General features: G+C 39.8%; 1 protein-coding gene across 2 annotated transcripts in view; it reads right to left on the bottom strand.

The window, feature by feature from the left end:
- The window catches only part of LOC123768775 (neural cell adhesion molecule 1), a 213,303-nt gene that overhangs the window by 96,856 nt on the left and 94,176 nt on the right, over positions 1-22,271 (bottom strand). For both annotated transcript variants that reach the window (XM_045759563.2, XM_045759561.2), the window contains 2 exons: positions 21,653-21,787; positions 13,270-13,422 (listed from right to left, as the gene is read on the bottom strand). In XM_045759563.2, coding sequence (XP_045615519.1) covers positions 13,270-13,422; positions 21,653-21,787 — 288 coding nt within the window. The remainder of the gene's footprint in view (positions 1-13,269; positions 13,423-21,652; positions 21,788-22,271) is intronic.

The raw sequence follows: 22,271 nt of genomic DNA, 5'->3' as shown, positions 1-22,271 counted from the left end.
TCAGTCCCTCACCCCAGAGCAAATAGCCCACGAATTATTCTCTGAAGGTGAAGAAAGTGCGTTTGACGATTCAGACAACGATGAGGATTATACACAGTTGTCGGGAGATAGTAGCAGCAGCAGTGAAAGTGAGAATGACCGCCATGCCATGGCGAGGCCTATACGCTCTCCCATGCCTCCTCGCCCATTTTCTACCCCAATTCTACCACGACCTCACAGTTCCTGTGGATATTTTCTGTTTGAGGGTGACGAGTCAGAGGGAGGTGACTCCTTTTCTGGGTTTAGTGACTCAGATCAAAGTTTTATTGAGCCTGTGGCTGGTACCAGTGGTGTAACTGGGCGAGAAATTGTCGCGTCAGCAGCATCTCGCCCAGCCAAGCGCCACCGCATGGCACCACATGAGGGACCAAGACCCTCGTGTTCACGTGCACCCACCTCACGTGCACGTAGCCGCCGTGCTTCTCGCAGACGGTATTCAGCTCCTGGTCGCCGGTATGCCTCGCTTCCTCGCCGTCTTTCCTCTGCATCTCGCAGGACGCCTGGTGTACTTGAGTGGAGTGATGGTGACGATTTTATTCCTAATATTCCTCACTTTGACGATAAAGATGTAGGGATTACAAACCTTTTCCCTAATCAAGGTGAGGACATGGCTGAGATGGAATATTTTACAGCATTCTATGATGAACCACTCATGGAATACATTGTACACCAAACGAACCTGCATGCTGCTTACCTGATTGAGAGGGAAATCACAGAATTTTCACGACTGCAGCGTTGGAAAAATACCACAGTGGCGGAAATGTATGTGTTTTTGGCACTCTGTTTGTTGATGAAGCACTGTCACAAACATGCAATAAATGACTATTGGAGCAAGGACAAGACAATACCAACACCTTTATTCGGGAAATATATGTCACGAGACAGGTTTCAGATACTCCTCAGGTGTCTACATTTTGGAAGTGTTCAGGACCGAACACCTGATGATAGACTGTGGCGAGTGAGGCACTACATGAACGATGTTATTGGAAAATTCAGAGATTTGTACGTACCAGCACAGAAGCTGGTGGTTGATGAATCTCTCATACTTTTCAAGGGACGTGTTCCATTCAAACAGTACATTCCCTCAAAACGAAACCGATTTGGCCTGAAATTCTTTGTTCTTTGTGATTGTGAGACAGGATACGTGTTACACATGATTCTGTACTCGGCTAGTGATGTAGACATTCCCGGTAACGACGAACATGGATTCTCGGGGAGTGTAGTGAAGACCATCATGGCTCCGTGGATGAACAAGGGACACATTTTATACACAGATAATTACTATACAAGTCCCTTGCTAGCTCGATTCTTGCTAGAAAATAGAACCGGATTGGTTGGTACAGTAAAGCCACAACGAAGGGAAATGCCTGTGTTTGACAACGACATTGCAGTTGGTGAGTGTCAGAGAAGGAAAAGTGATAACATTCTGTCAGTTCGGTGGAAAGACAAAAGAGAGGTGAACTTGTTGACAACAATTCATGATGGAACAATGGTGAACAGTGGGAAAGTGAGCCATAAAACAAACGCACCACTATATAAGCCAGACTGTGTTTTAGACTATAATATCAACATGCGGTTGATTGATAAATCAGACATGATGATTGGCACTGCAGAGTGTGTGCGGAAGACATGTAGGTGGACGAAAAAAGTGTTCTTCCATCTTGTGGACATGAGCATGCTGAACTGTTTCAACATGTACCTTGTGAGAACTGGACGTAAGCCCACTTTCCGTGACTTTTTATTTGATGCTGCAATACAGTTATTAGGAAAGTTTGCAAAAGATGTCCCAGGTATTCAGCGGCCCATCATAAACCCACTGTTGCAGCATGCTGTTACTCCACGCCTCGCTCACACTGAAGGCTTCTTAGCACACAAACTTAAGTATTTGCCACCTGGTGTGAAGCGTGCAATAGCCCAACGTGATTGCTTGGTGTGTAAAACAACGACACGTAGAGACAAGAAACGGAAGCTTGTGCAAACATGGTGTGAAACGTGTGGTATCCCATTATGTGCTGTCGACTGCTTCAATGACTACCACAGTCTAGAAATCTTCTAAGTGTGCTTCAAAGTGTGTATAGCGTGTGCGAGTGTGTAAATATGTAAACATATAAGCAGAACATATAATATAATAGACTGTAATGACATATTATATTGCCGTAATTGAAAACATTTGTGTGCGCCTGTGTATACTCAAATATGCAACAATTATTGATACAAAATATGTTCAAACAGTATTTGAAACACAATTAGTGAAAAAAAATTAGATAAAATGCGCTTAGACATTGTAAATAAATAGCGCGAAAATATATTTGTGGCAACTCTGGCTGTTTGAGGACCGCGCGCAACATCTCCCGGGCGTGTACTGCATGAGCGACCATGCAGATTGTGACGTCATCGCAGAGCTTCTCGGCTCTATTGCAACAAAAGTAAGTACAATAGAATTTTTTTTTTATTTTTCCCGTGATCAGTGAAGAGAACTTAACAGATTAGCAAAAAAAAAAAAATTTTTTTTTTTTCAAAATGACATGCGCCTGTGTGGATAGCAGGATATTAGACCCCGAGCATGTTAAGGGTTAAGGAACCAACACGGGAAAATAATATTTTAGATTTAGTGTTAACTAACAGGGAAACACAAATTAATGACATCGAAATAGGGAGTGAGCTAGGGAACAGTGATCACAAAGAAATCAGATTTAGCATAGAATGGAATAGACCTGTAGGAGAAAATTCTGTTAAAGTGCCAGATTTTCGAAAAGCTGATTTTAATAGCCTAAGAAATTTTTTGGGTCAAACTGATTGGAAAGTCTTGGGTATGGGGTGGGGGCCGGTCTTGGAGCGAGACATGAACCCAGCAATAGGTGACGTAAATGGGGATTTCGATGTGGATTCAATATATAACTTATTTAAGAATATTCTAAACAAAGCACAGGAACGTAGTATACCATACAAATTGAATAGATCGAATACTAATGACCCAAAGTGGATAACAAAGAATTTGAAGAACCTTATAGGTAAAATGAGAGCTTGGTACAAAAGGATTAAAAATGGGGAGGTCACTTTAGAACAGGAATTCGTACAACTGGTTAGAAATGTTAAAAAAAGAGATAAGGAAAGCAAAAAGAAACTATGAAGTTCGCATAGCAGGGCAAGCAAAGACAAATCCTAAAGGGTTTTTTCAGTTATAACGTACTAAGACTAGGGAAAGGATAGGTCCATTAAAAACTGAGACAGGTCAAATAACAGATAGTGATGAAGAGATGAGTAGTATTTTTAATAAATATTTTGTATCTGTATTTACTAAAGAGGAACTTAACAATATGCCTTCAGCCGAACAAGTCTATGTGGGTGGGGATGAGGACAGGTTGACTAGTTTAGCAGTTACCAGGGAGGATGTAATTAAACAATTAGAAAAACTAAAACCAAACAAATCCCCAGGGCCGGATGAAGTGTTTGCCAGGGTGCTTAAAGAATGCAAAGAGGAGCTAACCAGAAATACAAAAAAAAAAAGTAGGTAAGCCTGGAAACCCACTTCGGCCAATCATTAGCCAGATACCCACACCCACGTACAGACTGGCAAAGCGACTCAACGGCCTGCTGACTCCTTATGTCCCTTGCGCCTTCAGCCTGAAGTCTCCAAAGGAATTTGTTGACTTACTGCAGGGCACACGGGCCACAGGGATAAGAGCCTCGTTGGACGTAGAATCACTGTTCACCAACGTACCTGTGGACGAGACAATCGGGATGATAGCCGACAGAGTGTATCGTGATCCAGCCTGTACTCCTCTTGACATACCAGAAAATATTCTAAGGAAACTACTCCAAGCTTGTACTAAAGAGGCACCCTTCTTGAGCCCGGATGGGCACATGTATAAGCAAGTAGATGGGGTCGCCATGGGTTCTCCCCTAGGTGTCCTGTTTGCAAACTTCTACATGGGTACCATCGAGCAAAAAGTCTTAGTCGACATGAACTTGAAACTGGCCATATACTGCAGGTATATTGACAACATTTTTACACAGGTACCTGATGTCAGACATCTGCAGGAGCTGAAGGAGGCGTTTGAGCAGAGTTCCGTGCTGCGTTTCACTTACGAGATGGAAAAGGATGGGAAGCTGCCCTTTCTAGATGTAACAGTCATGGAAAAGAGCGGAGGTTTCCACACTGCAGTCTACACTAAGGAAACGAACATAGGAATGTGCCTAAATGCCAACAGCGACTGCCCAGACAGGTACAAGAGGAGTGTTGTTAACGCATATGTCGACCGTGCTCTCAGCCACAGCTCAGAATGGAAGCAAGTCGACGAAGAACTCTGTAGGGTAAGGCAGGTCCTAGTCAACAACGGCTTCTCCAATGGTTTCGTCGAAGACATCATAAGAAGGAAAGTGAAACGCCATGCAACCTCTGAAGAGACAACTAACACAACACCTATACCTCCTATTAGACTATTTTACAGGAACTTCTTTTCCACAGCTCATAAAACGGAGGAAAGGGTCCTGAAAGATATTGTTAATAGAAACGTTATCCCTACAGACAAAAATCAGAGGATACAACTGACGATTCACTATAAAACCAGAAAAACAGCCAGCGTACTCATGAGAAACTCTCCAGACACAAAGCAGAACGCTATAAAAGAGACCAACGTCGTCTATGCCTTCAAATGCCCTCTTGGGGACTGTAAGCTCCAAAAAACCCAGTATATAGGCAAGACAACAACATCTCTTTCTAGGTGTTTAACGATGCATAAGCAACAGTTCTCCATTAAGGAACATATAATCTCTTCCCACAACCAAACCATCGCCAGAGAAATCCTAGTAAACAACACAGAAATCATCGATAGATACAGCGATAGCAGGTGGCTTGACGTTAGCGAGGCACTACACATTAAAAAGTCAACACCAGCAATCAACAGCCAATTAATGCACAACTATATTCTACCCACCTCAAGACTCCGCTCCAATATAGAAGCATCAAGAAATATGGACCAATAGGCTTTCTACAATCACTTCCATTCAATACCCATTGTTTCGTGTTCTGTCTTGTGTTGATGAAATTAATACCCTATTAATGCCACCTCACCCCATCCACCTCACTCAAATGTAGATATAAACAAATCGGAGATGTGTAAGTTCTATTCAGTTGTGTATGTGTAAACTAAAGTCTTTGAAAATGTAATAAGTTTTACGAAACGCGCTCAAGTGTCGCGTCAGACTAGAAATAAAAATGAATTTTGGAGAATTGATTTTTGAATTACCACCAACAGTGAAAAGAAATGTACGAAAGATCGAGAAAATTCGTGTTAGAATTATTAATCTTACTTTTTCGGTCATATTTAATAATATATATATATATATATATATATATATATATATATATATATATATATATATATATATATATATATATATATATATATATATATATAGAGTGGTACCTCGCATAACGATCACCCCAAAAGACGAACATTTTGGGTAACGAACGGCCCGATCGGCGTCAAATCGTCCCGTATGACGAACGCTGGTTTGAGTAACGTCAACACCACATGGTGGGCCAGGTGGGGTCGCGCTGCTTCTTGCACATTCTTAGACGCCTCCGACGATGCACATAAATTATGTTGTTCTTGTTTAAAGATGCTAATGATACTGGGATATAATGGGGTGACTGCTGAGATGTTGCAAAGCATTGACGTTTTTGTAGGAAAAAAGAAATGAAATGTCTGATATACAACAAATGTCAAAAAGGTTCGTTCTGTGTTCGGCAGGTAGGCTGCTCCATTATAACAATCTTTCTTTGTTTCAAATGTGTTCCATTTGTTTTGTATTTGTCATTTACGTCTCAATAATGGAGAAGCCTACCTTACATACACTGAATAAACCATTATGACATTTTCCTTTCTTCAAATGTGTTCAATATTTATTTTTCATTTGTCTTATAGCAAAATGTTCGTTCGGTGGTCGGCAGGTAGGTTGCTCCATGTTCATACATACAAAAAATGTAAATAATAAAAAAAATGAAGATTTTTGAAAACCAGTACAAATGTCAAAAAGGTTCGTTCGGTCATCTACAGGTCGGCTGCTCCATGTTTCTTAAATAAAAAAAAAAACGAAAAATAAAAGAACTGTTGAAACAATTTGAAAAATGGACAAATGCCATAAAGGTTCGTTCAGTGTTTGTCAGGTAGGCTGCTCCATTATGAGACATAAGTGACAAATACAAAACAAATGGAACACATTTGAAACAAAGAAAGATTGTCATAATGGAGCAGCCTACCCAACAAACACTGAACGAACCTTTTGCTATAACGAATATGAAAGACAAGGGCTGCTGGCTGGGTTAGTACTGCGTGAGCAACCATTTGTGGCACACGTGCCTCTGGCTCTCAAACACCTGTCCCACACGGTGTTGAAAGACTGCACTCAGTCGGTGCAATTCAGACCCTATTGTTTGAAGAACATAAGGGTCATAACATTGGTGAAGCTAGGCGCAATAAGGGCTTAACACAATGGTCGGATGCCAGTGATACAGCACCTATGAGGATGATACAGCGAGCGTATCCAGGTGTAGCTCTGAGCCCCACCCTGGCCATCTCGAATTTATATAGATGATACATAGATGAATCGTTTTCTGCGTTCAGTGATGATGCATCTGATACAAGTAGCATAGATGAACAGTGTTAGCGGCTTCCATGGTGGTGTTGTTCATTGATATTTTCAAGAATACCTGAATCTCTTCGTGACTGATGGACACTCTTTGAGGCTAGCTGAATCTCTTCCTGTGTGGGACCTTACAAAGCGATCTTTTCAAGACTACCTTACAAATTGAGCTTTTCCTATAATCGTTTCAATACTACCATATGCTTTACAAGCTTGGCTACATACCACCTACAAGTACTAAAGCCAAGGGTGCACGCGAGTGCGTTATTTGCAAGCACACAGAACGATGAAACAGGAAACGAAAATCTATCTGTAGCTGGTGCAAGGAGAGCAAAGTCGCGCTGTGTACCATGGACTACTTCATTGACTATTACGCACCTCCAAAGTACTGAGTGTGTAATACAGTGTATTATTGTGTAAATAATATGTGAAACTGTACATATTGTAATTTTAGTGAATTTTTACCACGTAATATTGTGACAATAAACATTTAAATAAATAAACATGCAGTCTCCGTGGTGTAGTGGTAAGACACTCGCCTGGCGTTCCGCGAGCGCTATGTCATGGGTTCGTATCCTGGCCGGGGAGGATTTACTGGGCGCAATTCCTTAACTGTAGCCTCTGTTTAACGCAACAGTAAAATGTGTACAGGCATACCTCAGAATGCGAGTTTAATCCGTTCCTGGAGACGCCTCGCCTTCCGAAAACTCGCATTCCGAAGTTAATTTCCCCATAAGAAATAAAGGGAAATGAATTAATCTGTTCCTGACTACCCCAAAAACCCCACATCAAACTAAATTTTTATACCTAATTTACATAATTCATCTAAATAAACCTACAAAACTATGTTCCAGTTATTACTTACCTTACTGTCGAGTGCTGTAGGCGTATGGAAGATGGTGAGGAGGGGGGAGGAGGAGAGGAGTTACTGTTTGGAAGGGGAGTCCCCTTCCATAATCACATCAGGCAGTGAGGACCTTTCTGGTGTGCTCTCCCTGGGACGTTTAACCTGAGTGCCACTAGGTCCTGGTTGAGGCTCACTGCTCGATTTCATCACCAAATATTTGTCCATGGAAGCTTGCTTTTCCCTTCTTCGCAAGCTCTCTCTGTAGTAAGGCATCACATTGTCATTGAAAAGATTAAGACAACGGCCTACTACAGCTTTGTCTGGGTGAGTATGTTCAATAGTTGTTTGAATCTCTTCCCACATCTGACACACCTTCTTAATTACTGCAGAAGGGACATTCGCTGGTGCTGCTGCCACCACCTCCTCCTCCACTGCAGAATCATTCGCTGCTGTGTTGGCTTGCTGTTCCTGTTGAAGGGCTAGGAGTTCTTCGGTGGTCAGTTCTTCGTTGTGTTCTTCCACCAACTCCTCCACATCATCACCATCCAATTCCAAGCCCATTTTCTGGCCTAGACTAACAATTTCCTCAACAATAGGCGCATCATTTATAGGCTCAAACCCCTCAAAGTCTAGTTCTCTCACACCTTCAGGCCACAATTTTCTCCAGCCAGAGATCAGGGTTCTTTGAGTCACTTCTTGCCAGGCTTTGTCAACGAGTTTTAAAGCACTAAAAATGTTAAAATGCTCTCTCCAGAACTCTTTGAGGGTGAGGTTTGTGGCTTCAGTCACTTCAAAACATTTCCGGAAAAGTGCCCTTTCATACAGTTTCTTAAAATTCGCTATGATTTTCTGGTCCATAGGCTGAATTAGAGGAGTGGTGTTAGGAGGAAGGAATTTAACTGTGAGGAATTTATTGTATTGAGGCATCAAATCATCTTCCAAGCCTGGAGGATGAGCAGGAGCATTGTCAAGGAGAAGCACGGCTTTGAGTGGCAATTGTTTCTCCTGCAGATATTTTTCTATGGCAGGGCACAGCACTTCATTCACCCACTCCGAAAAAATAAGCCTAGTCACCCATGCTTTTTTATTAGACTTCCACATCACAGACAAACGGGTTTTCTGCACATTATACTGTTTGAAAACCCTTGGATTTTCAGAATGATACACTAGCAAGGGTTTAATTTTCAAATCGCCACTCGCATTTGAACACAGCACAAGCGTAAACCTATCTTTCATAGGCTTGTGTCCAGGCAAGGATTTTTCCTCCTTGGTAATGTATGTCCTCTTAGGCATTCTTTTCCAAAACAGTCCTGTTTCGTCACAATTAAACACTTGTTGCGGTAGGTATCCCTCAGCCTGTGCAAACTCTTTAAATTCGTCAATAAATCGTCCAGCGGCTGGTTTGTCTGAGCTGGCTGCCTCCCCATGCCTTGTAACACTATGGATACCACTTCTCTTTCTAAATTTTTCAAACCAGCCCCTGCTTGCCTTAAACTCTTTCTTATCTGCATCACTCGTTGCAGGGGTCTTCTTTAGAAGGTCTTCGTGCAACACCCTGGCTTTCTCACAAATAATGGCCTCCGAAACACTATCACCCCTCAACTCCTTGTCGTGTATCCAAATTAATAACAACTTTTCCACTTCTTCAAGTATTTGTGGTCTTTGTGTCGTTAATGTTCTTACTCCTTTTGCCACATTAGCACTCATAATCTTATTTTTCTTCTTAAGTATAGTGCATATTGTTGATGTCGCTTTGTTGTACTGCCTACAAAGATCAACAACACGTGTACCGTTCTCATGCTTTCGAATGATCTCTTGTTTCTCCTCTATTGTCATCCTCACATGAGCTTTCTGGCCTTTATCCTTACCACTGGCTTTCTTGGGACTCATGGTGAGATATATAATAACAAATTGTATAGACAAATCACCAAAAATCCAACAAAACACTGAAAATCCACGACAAGAATTGATGTGGGGGTAGTCACTGAGCGCGAGACAATGGTGAACTGAGGGGCAGCGGGGCAGAGGGGCGACGATCGCCGAACGACCACGCGCTAGGTCGGCTGTACGCGTATCAACAAACTCGCGTTCAAACTTGCCTCCCGAAGTAACCATCGCCTTCCGAGACAAATTTTTGGAGTAAATACACCTCGCCTTCCGAAAATCTCGCATACAGGGACAATCGCATTCCGAGGTACCACTGTACTTGGATGAAAAAACGATTCTTCGCGGCAGGGGATCGTATTCCAGGGACCATAGGATTAAGGACTTGCCCGAAACGCTACGCGTACTAGTGGCTGTACAAGAATGTAACAACTCTTGTATATATCTCAAAAAAAAAAAAAAAAAAAAAAAAAAAAAAAAATTATTGTGGACACATTACTGACACATGTATCACAGTTTCATGGAAAATTATGAACATTCTACTGTATACATATTGTAAAGGTCACAAATATGCATCATATACGATAAAAGAAACAAATAAAACCGCATTGGAAATGCATAGAAAAATATTTGAAAATATATTTGTGGCAACACGCGGTGCTTGAATGGCCTGCGCGACCGTGTCTGGGAGCTTCACACACGGGCGACCAGCCCCTGATGACGTCACAGCGCACCTTGTCGACTCCCTCACAGCCAAAGTAAGTGGAATTTGGTAATTATTTTTACATAGACATGTTCAGGGACGGTAATTTATCATTTTGCAAAGAAAAATGATATTTTGGGGAACATTTGATGTCATGCACACTGGGGGAATTTCACAATAAACACAGTGCATCACACTGGTTATATGGGGGACACTCGTTTTGTATGACGTCCGTTTCACATGACGAACATGGAACGGATTAAATTCGTTATGCGAGGTACCACTGTATATATATATAAAATAATAAAATAAAATAAAATAAAAATTTTTTTAATTCAGGTAAGGTACGTACATACAAGAGATTTTACATAAATTGATCGATTTATAGATGGAGCTAGTACATATAATGCCTAAAGCCACTATTACGCAAAGCGTTTCGGGCAGGAAAAACATTAATGACTAAAAACTTAATACTAATTGAGTATAAAGAATAAAATGTGTTAAGAACAAATAAAAATAAAGATAAAAATGGGGTAAACGTGGCTGAAAAAGCAGCACAAATACAATTAGGTCGACAAACAGCGTTGTTTAAGAAAACAGACATGGGTTGACAATATCGTTTTTATCTTAAACTGGTTGAGAGAGGTACATTCTTTAACATGGTTGGGAAGGTCATTCCACATTCTGGGTCCCTTGATTTGTAGAGCATTTCTAGTTTGATTAAGTCGTACTCTTGGAATATCAAAACTGAATTTATTTCTGGTGTGGTGCTCATGGGATCTGTTACAACCTTCAATGAAGCTTTTGAGGTCAGGATTGGCATTACAGTTCAGCGTTTTATATATGTATAATACACATGAGAGAATGTGCATTGACTTAATATCTAACATATTCAGAGATTTGAGTAGGGGTACCGAGTGATGTCTGGGGCCAGTGTTGGATATTGTCCTAATAGCAGCTTTGTGTTGAGTAATTAGAGGACGTAAATGATTTTGGGTTCTTGAGTTTATCTTGAGATGATTTCGGGGCTTTAGTGTCCCCGCGGCCCGGTCCTCGACGAGGCCTCCACCCCCAGGAAGCAGCCCGTGACAGCTGACTAACACCCAGGTACCTATTTTACTGCTAGGTAACAGGGGCATAGGGTGAAAGAAACTCTGCCCATTGTATCTCGCCGGTGCCCGGGATCGAACCCGGGTCCACAGGATCACAAGTCCAGTGTGCTGTCCGCTCGGCCGACCGGCTCCTTGGGTAGTAGAACCCCAAGCACAAATACCATAGTTGAGATATGGATAGATGAGGGAGTAATAGAGCGTCACCAGGGCAGGGCGGGGTACATAATATCTGATCTTAGAAAGAATGCCAACAGTTTTTGAAACTTTTTTTTATATATTTAGAATGTGTCCCTGGAAATTCAGCTTGTGGTCAATGAGAATGCCAAGAAATTTGCCATCTAATTTGTTACATACATATATATACTGTCTCCACTCGATCATCCGGACTATATGGGAAAGACCCCCAGCCAGATTATCACATTTTTCGGATAATGGTACTTTTTCACCTACGAGTCCATAAGTGACAATTTCCAACTACTTTTATACTACAAACAACATAATTTGAATTGCCTTGCCACATATATTTATTAAATATTCAACTAGAAACCTCAACTTACCTTGTTGGTGTTCGTCTTCTTGATTGATGCCACACATCTTGAAGTAAAGAATTCTTAACAATTTACGTAACCTATACTAACACATCACTAAAATTAACACTTAAAATTACTGTACAGTTCATTAAGCAAAGTTAGTTTTGACTGCCAGCTGCTGAAGCCTCACTGGTTGAAGGCATTTGGGTTGCCTGTGAGGCCTCACTTGTTGAAGGCACTTGGCTTGCCTGTGACACCTCACTTGTTAAAGGCGCTTGCTTGCGCCTCACTTGTTGAAGGCGCTTGGCTTGCCTGTGAAGCCTCACTTGTTGAAGGCATTTGGCTGCTTGTGACGCCTCACTGGTTGAACAACACATAACTTGTCTTTAATTGCTAAGACAACCTTCTTCATCTTAACACCTCCAGAATGATTAATGCTGCTACCAGACATAGTCTTGGCCAAAAATGTTCAAAGTTACTATGAAAATAAAAAAGTTATTGAAAAAAATATTTCACTAATGGAGCAGCACTGTGACGCTGCACTGGTTGAGGTGTATAACAGTATCTTGTCTTTAATTGTTAGGACAACTTTCTTCCTCTTAACACCTCCAGAACGATTGATGCTGCTACCAGACATAATCTTGGCCAAAAATGTTCAAAGTTACTATGAAAATAAAAACGTTATTTAAAAAAATAATTCACTAATATCGCAGCACTGTGTATAACACGAGGGACAGACGCACATGAGTTGACCAGTGTTAGACAGGTCCACTTGGGGTGGGGCAGTTATAGCACGTTACGTAGGCTGCCAGGAGGAAAAAAAACTCAATATTTTTTAAGGAAACTTCAGCCTGTGCACATTACTTTTAGGAAACTTATTTATTTGTTAATACATAATTACTAGTACTTATTTAATTTGTTTTTGGCTATGATTAGGTGTTCTAAAATTAATGCCAATTCCTGTACCCAGGTGGTCCCTTCCGACACACTTCTCCCACCCTCCCAACACCACCCACCCACCCCACCCCCTCCTCCACCATGCGTCTAGAGCCACAGATGGGATTAATACTGTATGGCCGAATATTCATCCGGCCAAACCAGCTTTTATCCGGTTCCTGTGGCCATTTTGGCCGGATATTGTGATAACTTTATCCGATCACGATTTTGGCCGTATAAGGGCATTTTCTGGATGTTTGAATTCCGGATAATCACGGGGTTACAGTATATATATATATGTATATATATATGTATAAATATATATATATATATATATATATATATATATATATATATATATATATATATATATATATATATATATCCCCATTTGCGCTGATGATCTCTTCCAGCTGTAATTTAAAACCCAGGTAAAAGCAAAGCATTCACTGTTCCTTTTTGCTCAAACAGAGTTTGCTCTGTGTTTGCATCATTTTGATCAAAAAATATAACTCAAAATCTCATTTTAATGTTTTAAATGTGAAAGTTAATGCTTCTAAAATTACTTACGGTGAACTTTTACATTGACAATAAAATCCTTGAAGTCAGAAATGTGTTCTGAGAGCTGAAGAGCGACGCATTTGTACTCGCCAGCATCATCGAGGGTAACATTGTGGACAATGAGGTTGTTGGGCCTCTCACTACTTACTTCATACTTGTCGCCTGTTAGGAAAAGACATAGTAAGAATGACTGGAAAACATGGAAGCCTGATGAAGTAAACTATTAATGTAAATGAAAATTTCTGTCGTATAAGACTTATAAATTATGAATTAAGCTATTTTATTTAAAATGACTGGTAGATCTTCAATGCAAAGTTTTTTGTTATTGGTACACGATACATTTGCAAACAGCATTTTTTTTGTGTGTGCCTGGCCGTGTTGAAGGCTATTAGTAGTGGAGCAGCACAAAGATTAACCCTTAGGCCGTGCAATACATATATAGATGATTTGAGTAACATTACCGATATCGCGCAATACATTAATAGCTGTTTTAGTGTCTAGCGCTTTAATTTAAACACCCAGCATGAAATAGGGGGCAGCTATAGTGCAGAAACGACCGATAGTTGGCAGATGCCACCGAGAAAAAAAAATCATGGCCAACATTCCTGGGTGTGAGAGCGTCAATACTGAGCGAGCCACCAAGGCTAGCGCATGCAGCATGAGCTCACAACACCACTGTTCAGCTTGTGACCACAGCATCGTCTAAAAAACTGCTATTATTTAGCGATGATAGTATTACAGAAGACCCTTGACTGTGATAAAACTGACCAGGAGCCTCATAATAGCATGATTGTGGCAATATTTAGTGCTGTGCTCCATTGTGGGATGAGAAATGCTAAGGGAAGGAGGGTCGTAGCTTCGTCTTCTGATTGTGTGGCCACCTTTTATTGACTGGACTTACCATACCGGCTTAGTGGTTCACTATGGTGAACACAAATGTAGATACTTATATATAACATGTGTATAGAGTGTAATAACAGCAATAGGAGTATGTTGGAAGCCGCCATTTTGGAGAGGGAGGTGCGTCGTCTGCATGACATGTCATGTTGTTTACTGGTGGCCATTATAGTCTTTGGGCACCATACCAGCTTATTTGTACAGGTATGGTGAATAAAACATGTAGATACTTGTATATAATGTGTGTATATAGTGTAATAACACCACAAACCGTATTGTTGGAGGAGAAATATTAGTGCGCTTGGCCTTGAACCAGTGAGGGAGGCAGCCACCAGCTGTGTATGCAGCTTTTTTTTTTTTTTTTGAGATATATACAAGAGTTGTTACATTCTTGTACAGCCACTAGTACGCGTAGCGTTTCGGGCAAGTCCTTAATCCTATGGTCCCTGGAATACGATCCCCTGCCGCGAAGAATCGTTTTTTCATCCAAGTACACATTTTACTGTTGCGTTAAACAGAGGCTACAGTTAAGGATTTGCGCCCAGTAAATCCTCCCCGGCCAGGATACGAACCCATGACATAGCGCTCGCGGAACGCCAGGCGAGTGTCTTACCACTACACCTCGGAGACTGCAAGAGCAGCAAGAGCAAGAGCTATGTCTCTTATTGCTTGAATTTTCCATACAAGCTTAGATGCACAGTTATGGTGAACAAAACATGTAGATACTTATATTTAACATCTGTGTACAGTAAATAAAAGCAAAAACAGTACGGTTGGAGGAGTATGTTGGCGAGTGAGGAAGTGGTGGCGAGTAGCTGGCTAGCTGGTGAGCGAAGGTCACTCTTCATTGCTTTTGACTCAATACCAACTCAATGGTTCGTTATGGTTAACAAAACATGCAGATACGCATATATAATATGTGTATATAGTGTAATAACAGCAAAACTATTTGTTTATTGTTTTATGAACATATTAATTGAATCACTAATATGAACACAATAATTTTGAGTACAGTGATGTTTCGACATTTTATTATATAAATATATCACAATACACACTATTGAATAATATTACTGCAAAAAAAAACAAAGAATAAATCAGAGACATTGAAATAATTAGGTAATAATATCTTTGTTTTAACCCTCGCCTGACGGGCGGAGCAAACCTCATCAGGCGACTGCTCTGTCAACACCTTTTTTGCCAGACTTTCCCACCTTATTGCGCCCAAAATATGCCTACGATTTTTTTTCCTGTGATCAGGGGACACAAACATTTTTATAAGTCGAAAGAATATTTTATATTTTTGTTGCTGTTGTTGTGCCTGTGGGTGTTGAAGGAAAAATGGCCCTTAGTGGCCCAAGGGTTAAAGAGGTTTGGGGCATGTTTATTATTTGTGATAGCAGATATACAAAATATCACTATTTGATTAAATTAAAGTATACTGTATATGGATATAAAATATCTTGATAACTTACCTTGAAGATCTTTCATTATGCTTTAACCCTCAAACCGCACATATCATATATATATGATATCTGTGACAAAACCAAAACCGCGCACATCATTTATATATGATTTCGTGTCTAGCGCTATAATTTAAACGCCCCGCCTAGAATATGCACACTATAGCGGCCCCCACTATAGTACAGCCACGACCGATAGTTGCCAGATGCCACCTAGAAAAAACTCCAGGCCAACAATCTTGGGTGTTAGAGCATCAGTATTGAGCAAGCCACCAAGGCTGGCGCACGTAGCACAAGCTCACAGCACCACTGTTCAGCTTTTGACCACAGCATCGCCTACAAATGTCATAATATATATGATACTGCTATTATTTACTGATGATAGTATTATAGAAGACCCCTGACTGTGATAAAACTGACCAGGATTCTGATAATAGCAGGATTGTGGTGATATTTAGTGCTGTGCTCCGTGGAGGGAGGAGTAATGCTGTGGGAGGGAGGGTGGTGGCGTTGTCTTTTGACTGTGTGTGGCCACCTTTTATTGACTGCACTCACCATACCAGCTTAGTGGTTCACTATGGTGAACACAAATGTAGACACTTATATATAACGTGTGTATAGAGTGTGATAACAGCAAGAGGAGTAGGTTGGGAGCCGCCATTTTGGTGAGGGAGGTGCGTCGTCTGCACGACTTACCATGTTGTGTACTGGTGGCCACTATGATCTTTGGGCACCATACCAGCTTATTTGTACAGGTATGGTGAATAAAACGGGTAGATACTTATATATAATGTGTGTACATAGCGTAATAACACCACAAACAATATTGTTGGGCGAAGAAATATTAGTGTGTCTGGCCTTGAGGGCGGCCGCCGACCAGCTGAGTGTGTGAGTAGCTACGTCTTTGTGCCTTTACTCACCATACAAGCTTAGATGTACGGTTATGGTGAACAAATCATGTAAATACCTATATATATATATAACGTCTGTGTATAGTAAATAAATGCAAAAACAGTATTGTGGGAGAAGAATGAGGGCGAGTGAGGTGTTGTTGAGGGAGGGAGTGGCTGGCTGGTGTGGTGGTCACTCCTCGTTGCTTTTTGACTCACAATATTAACTTAGTGGTTCGTTATGGTGAACAAAACATGCAAATACGTATATATAACCTGTGTATATAGTGTAACAACAGCAAAACTATTTGTTTATTGTTTTATGAACATAATAATTGAATCACTAATATGCACACTATAATTTTGAGTACAGCAATGGTTCACACATTTTATTATATAAATATATCACAATTCACTGTATTGAATAATATTACTGCAAAAAACTACGAAAAAATCAGAGACATTGAAATAATTAGGTAATAATATATTTGTGGCAACTGCCGCCTAACAGCTCAGGCGGAGTAGACCTCGTCTGGCGAAGGCTCTGTCAACGCCCCTTTTTTGCAACACTTCCCTACCCTATTGCGGCTAAAATATGCCATCCACGATTTTTTTGTTATTTTTTCCGTGATCAGGGAACAAAAATGAACACTTCTATAAGACAAAAGAATTTTTGGATTTATTTTTTTTTGCGCCTGTGGGTGTGAAATCCATTTGTTTATTGAAATGATTGAAATTTCAAAAAATCCATTTTGAAATCCAATCCAAGGTTTATGTGAACGAATGTCTTACCAGATTCAGACAAAATCTCTTATTTAAACTACGTGGAATTCGCAATAGATCCACTGCTATTAAACATTGTTTTGTGCGCGATGGTAAAATAATAGCTAGGAAGACTGACTCTGGAAAAACTTATGTCATAACCACTGAAGCACACCTCACTTCTTTCCTGGATGACTGTGGGATATCAGCTGAATAACCAGAACATAATTTGTAGTCTCACATACAACCAAAGTGTACTTAAGCTCTGCCTTTCCTTTCCAAAGGTGTTTATTTTTATTTTTATTTTAATTTTTACTTTATTTTTTGTTTGTCATCTTTGCCTGTTTTATACTCTTAATTATTTGTTCTTAGTTAATCCCCTTGTCACTAAACCTAGGGCTTTTTATTACCCTGTTAATTAACCATTACTAAGCTAATTATCTTCAAGATCATTTTTTTTTTATGATTATTATTTTTCTTATTATTTTTTATTTTACATTTATATTGTCAGTCTCTACTGATTTTTTGTGTTTTATTTTATGTAACTTCTGTGTCCTCCCTGGCTATCTATTGGATCTTTATTTTACTTCTAAATTGTTACTGTACTATTTTATTGTATCTGCTCTTATTCTTGTGTTTTGCTTTATCGTGTATCTTGTATCGTGATCCCTCTGCATCTCTATGCACACTGATATTGATCCTGATCAAAATCTTCTGTCTCATATCTATACCAACCAGCACATTGATCATCATTATTGTAAGTATTTCACAGCACACCAGGCTAAAAACAAACTCCAAAATAGCACCTGTCTATCAGTTTACAACCAAAATGTTAGATCACTTGGTAAACATTTTGACGATTTAAATGCACTACTCACAGCACTAGGTACTAACCTATCGTTCATTATTTTAACAGAAACTTGGCTAAATAAAGACTATACCCAACTCTACAACTTAGCTGGTTATAAAGCCATTCATAACTGTAGGCCTAATAAAAAAGGTGGTGGCACAGCTATATATTACAGAGATACATTTATCTGCAACAGTGTTATTAGTGACAGAGATGACTACTGTGAATATACTTTTGCTCAGTTTACAATTAAATCCCTTAAATCCTCTTTGACTATTGGAGCCATCTATAGATTTCCTAATACTAACATAGCTTCTTTCTCAGACAACCTAAGGAATCTTATTATAAACAACAATCTCAACAAAAACCACATCATTCTGGGAGGAGACTTTAATACTGACCTGGGTCAACAAAACTGCTCTCAAGTTGACTATTTCCTTAACAGCATGAACTCCTGTATGCTAATCCCCACTATCACCAAACCTACCCGAGTCACTCAAACATCAGCCACTACCTTGGACCACATATGGACAAACATAACAGCTCCCCTTGTATCTGGTATAATCTACGACAGAACAACTGACCACTATCCTACCTTTCTCATAGCGAACATGGACATAACACCACCAAAAAGCAAGAAACTTTCATTTAGGCTACACAGTGAATCAGCTTTAGACAATCTTACAGAGGCACTTCACAATATTAACTGGGATTCTGAATTCAATAATACCCATGATATAAATTCATTAGCTAACCTCTTCCTCTCCAAAACTCTAAGCCTCTACAACCTTCATTGTCCCCTTCTTACAAAGCAAGTAACTGACAAAAGATTAAACAATCCATGGCTCACAAGTGGCATTCTCAACTCAATCAACAAGAAACATGAATATGAAAAGAAAGTTAGGATTGGCCTAGTTTCAAAGGAAGTAGCTAAAAGGTACTCATCAATGCTTACCAGTATCATAAGAAAGGCAAAACTTGCATATTATGTGAATAGATTCAATGAAGCAAAAGGCAACATGAAAAACACTTGGAAAACTATCTCTAGTATCCTAGGAACTAAACAACACTCACATAACCAAATAAAACTCTACAAGGATGGGGATATACCGTCAACTGATTTAGAAATGGCAAATGAATTTAATAGTTTCTTTTCATCGGTTGGTGCTAATCTTGCCAGTAAAATCCCACAGACTCAGACACATATTAACACATATCTCTCAGGCAGCTATCCAAACTCTCTTCTCCTTTCACCAGTCAGCCCAACAGATGTTGTGTCCATCATACACTCTCTAAAAACCAAGGCAGGGAACACCAGTGAAATTCCGTCCATTGTGTACAAGAGAGCCTCCCATGCCCTTGCCCCACCCATAGCACTACTGTTCAACAAATCTATAGAGTGTCACACCTTCCCTGATATCCTCAAAAAAGCAAGAGTAACGCCAGTCCATAAAGGAGGCAATCCGGCGGACATAAACAATTATAGACCAATATCAAATCTACCCATTCTATCAAAAATATTTGAAAAAATTATTTACAAACAGCTCTATTCCTACCTCGTAAAATTCGACATACTCAGCCCCTGCCAGTTTGGCTTCCGGTCCCAAAAGAGTACCAATGATGCAATCATTAGTCTCCTTGACATTATCTACTCAGCCCTTGACAAAAATGAGTTTCCGATTGGACTCTTCATTGACCTAAGAAAAGCCTTTGATACTGTTAATCACAACTACCTCTTACTTAAACTCCAGCATTATGGAATCCGAGGCCTTGCCCTTGACTACATCCGATCCTATCTTAGTGACAGACACCAATATGTAACCATCAATGATACAACTTCTTCCACTCTACCAATTACCGTTGGAGTGCCACAGGGCAGCATCTTAGGACCTCTTCTATTTCTTATATATATAAACGATCTGCCTAATGTCTCTAATATTCTCAAACCTATATTGTTTGCTGACGATACTACCCTTATCTACTCAAACCTCAACCCACATACACTAAATAATGTTGTGAATAATGAATTAAAAAAAGTCCACTTATGGATGTCAACGAACAAACTAACATTAAACATCGAAAAGACTTACTACATCTTATTTGGAAGCAAATCATCAAATGCAATTCAGCTACAGATAGACAACATTAACATCAGTAATAAAAATGATGGCAAGTTTCTTGGCCTATTCCTAGACAAGAGACTCAACTTCAGCACCCACATTCAACACATAACTAAGAAAGTCTCTAAGACAGTTGGTATACTCTCCAAAATCAGATATTATGTTCCTAACTCTGCTCTCCTCTCACTATATTATGCACTAATCTACCCCTATCTTAATTATGGTATCTGTGCATGGGGGTCTACCACTGCAAACCACCTTAAGCCCATCATCACACAGCAAAAATCTGCTATCAGAATAATAACTAACTCTGCTTTCAGACAACACTCAGCTCCCTTGTTTAAATCTCTAAACTTGCTAAATATTAACTCCCTCCACACATTCTCTTGTGTCAACTACATTTACAAAACCCTGTTCTTAAATGCAAACCATGCTCTGAAACTCTCCCTGGACAGATGTAATAGGACCCATTATCACCACACCAGAAATAAATATCTCTTTGATATCCCCAGGGTCAAACTTAATCTGTGTAAACACTCTATGCAAATTAAGGGACCTAGTCTATGGAACTCACTCCCTAGTGAATTGAAAAACTGTAAAACTTTTGCCTTATTTAAAAGCAAAACCAAAAAGTACCTAACTTCATCTATTTAGTTTCCTACACTGAGCTTTAAATTTGCTCTGTACCTAGTGGTACCCAATCTCATAATTTTTATGTAATATCAAACAACCTTATCATTGTGTTCATTGCTGTCTTCTTTTATGTGCTAGCCATATGCTGTATTGTGACTACCAATTTTTGTCAACTACCATTCAAGCTGTCATTGCAATCAATCTTATATTGTTTCTGCTGTATTGTGCCTACCAATTTGTTGTCAACTACCATTTTAAGCTGTCATTGCAATCAATCATAGCTACCTATGTGCTTTAATATACTGTACCTATAATTTTCTCTCATCTTTTTTTTTTTCATTCCATGTAATCTGTTATCATTTTTTTGTCTATAAATTTTGCAAGTATTTACCTCCTTAAAATTTTCTTAGATTAAGGACCTGCCCGAAACGCTGCGCGTGCTAGTGGCTTTACAAGACTGTAATTACCATAATTGTATCCTCACATTCCTTATGTACATTCTTGTATATGCATAAATAAATAAATAAATAAATAAATTTGGGCCCCTAGCGGTTTGAGAGTTAAATTCTTACCCTGGTGGACCTACCTTCCTACTACCTCTTACCATGGAAAACCTTCCATCCTGCATCTTCATCTTACCATTGTGGACTTTCCTTATCACCTGCTTCAACATCTTATCCTGGAATACCTTTCCGCTTCAATATCTTACCATTGCAGACCTTTCTTCCTGCTTAAATATCTTACCCTTTAAAGATAGTGCTTCCTGCTTTAACCTACCATTGGCAATCTTCCTTTCCCGGACACGCCAGCTGACCCTGGGAGTGGGGTCGCCATCGACATCACAGTGGAGCTCTGAAGACAAACCTTCCTCTAGAAACTGGACTGCCAGGGTGTCCTGGAAGTCCAGTCGCTCTGGAACATAAATTGGATTAGATGCTTAATGTCTCTAATATTCTCAAACCTATATTGTTTGCTGATGATACTACCCCTTATCTATTCAGACCTCAACCCACATACACTAAATAATGTTGTGAATAATGAATTAAAAAAAGTCCACTTATGGATGTCAACGAACAAACTAACATTAAACATCGAAAAGACTTACTACATCTTATCTGGAAGCAAATCATCAAATGCAATTCAGCTACAGATAGACAACATTAACATCAGTAATAAAAATGATGGCAAGTTTCTTGGCCTATTCCTAGACAAGAGACTCAACTTCAGCACCTACATTCAACACATAACTAAGAAAGTCTCTAAGACAGTTAGTATACTCTCCAAAATCAGATATTATGTTCCTAACTCTGCTCTCCTCTCACTATATTATGCACTAATCTACCCCTATCTTAATTATGGTATCTGTGCATGGGGGTCTACCACTGCAAACCACCTT

Source organism: Procambarus clarkii, chromosome 83, assembly GCF_040958095.1.
Source record: "Procambarus clarkii isolate CNS0578487 chromosome 83, FALCON_Pclarkii_2.0, whole genome shotgun sequence".
Lineage (NCBI taxonomy): Eukaryota > Metazoa > Arthropoda > Malacostraca > Decapoda > Cambaridae > Procambarus > Procambarus clarkii.
Note: the sequence above shows the minus strand (reverse complement) of the source record. Positions and strands in the feature narration are given on the sequence as shown.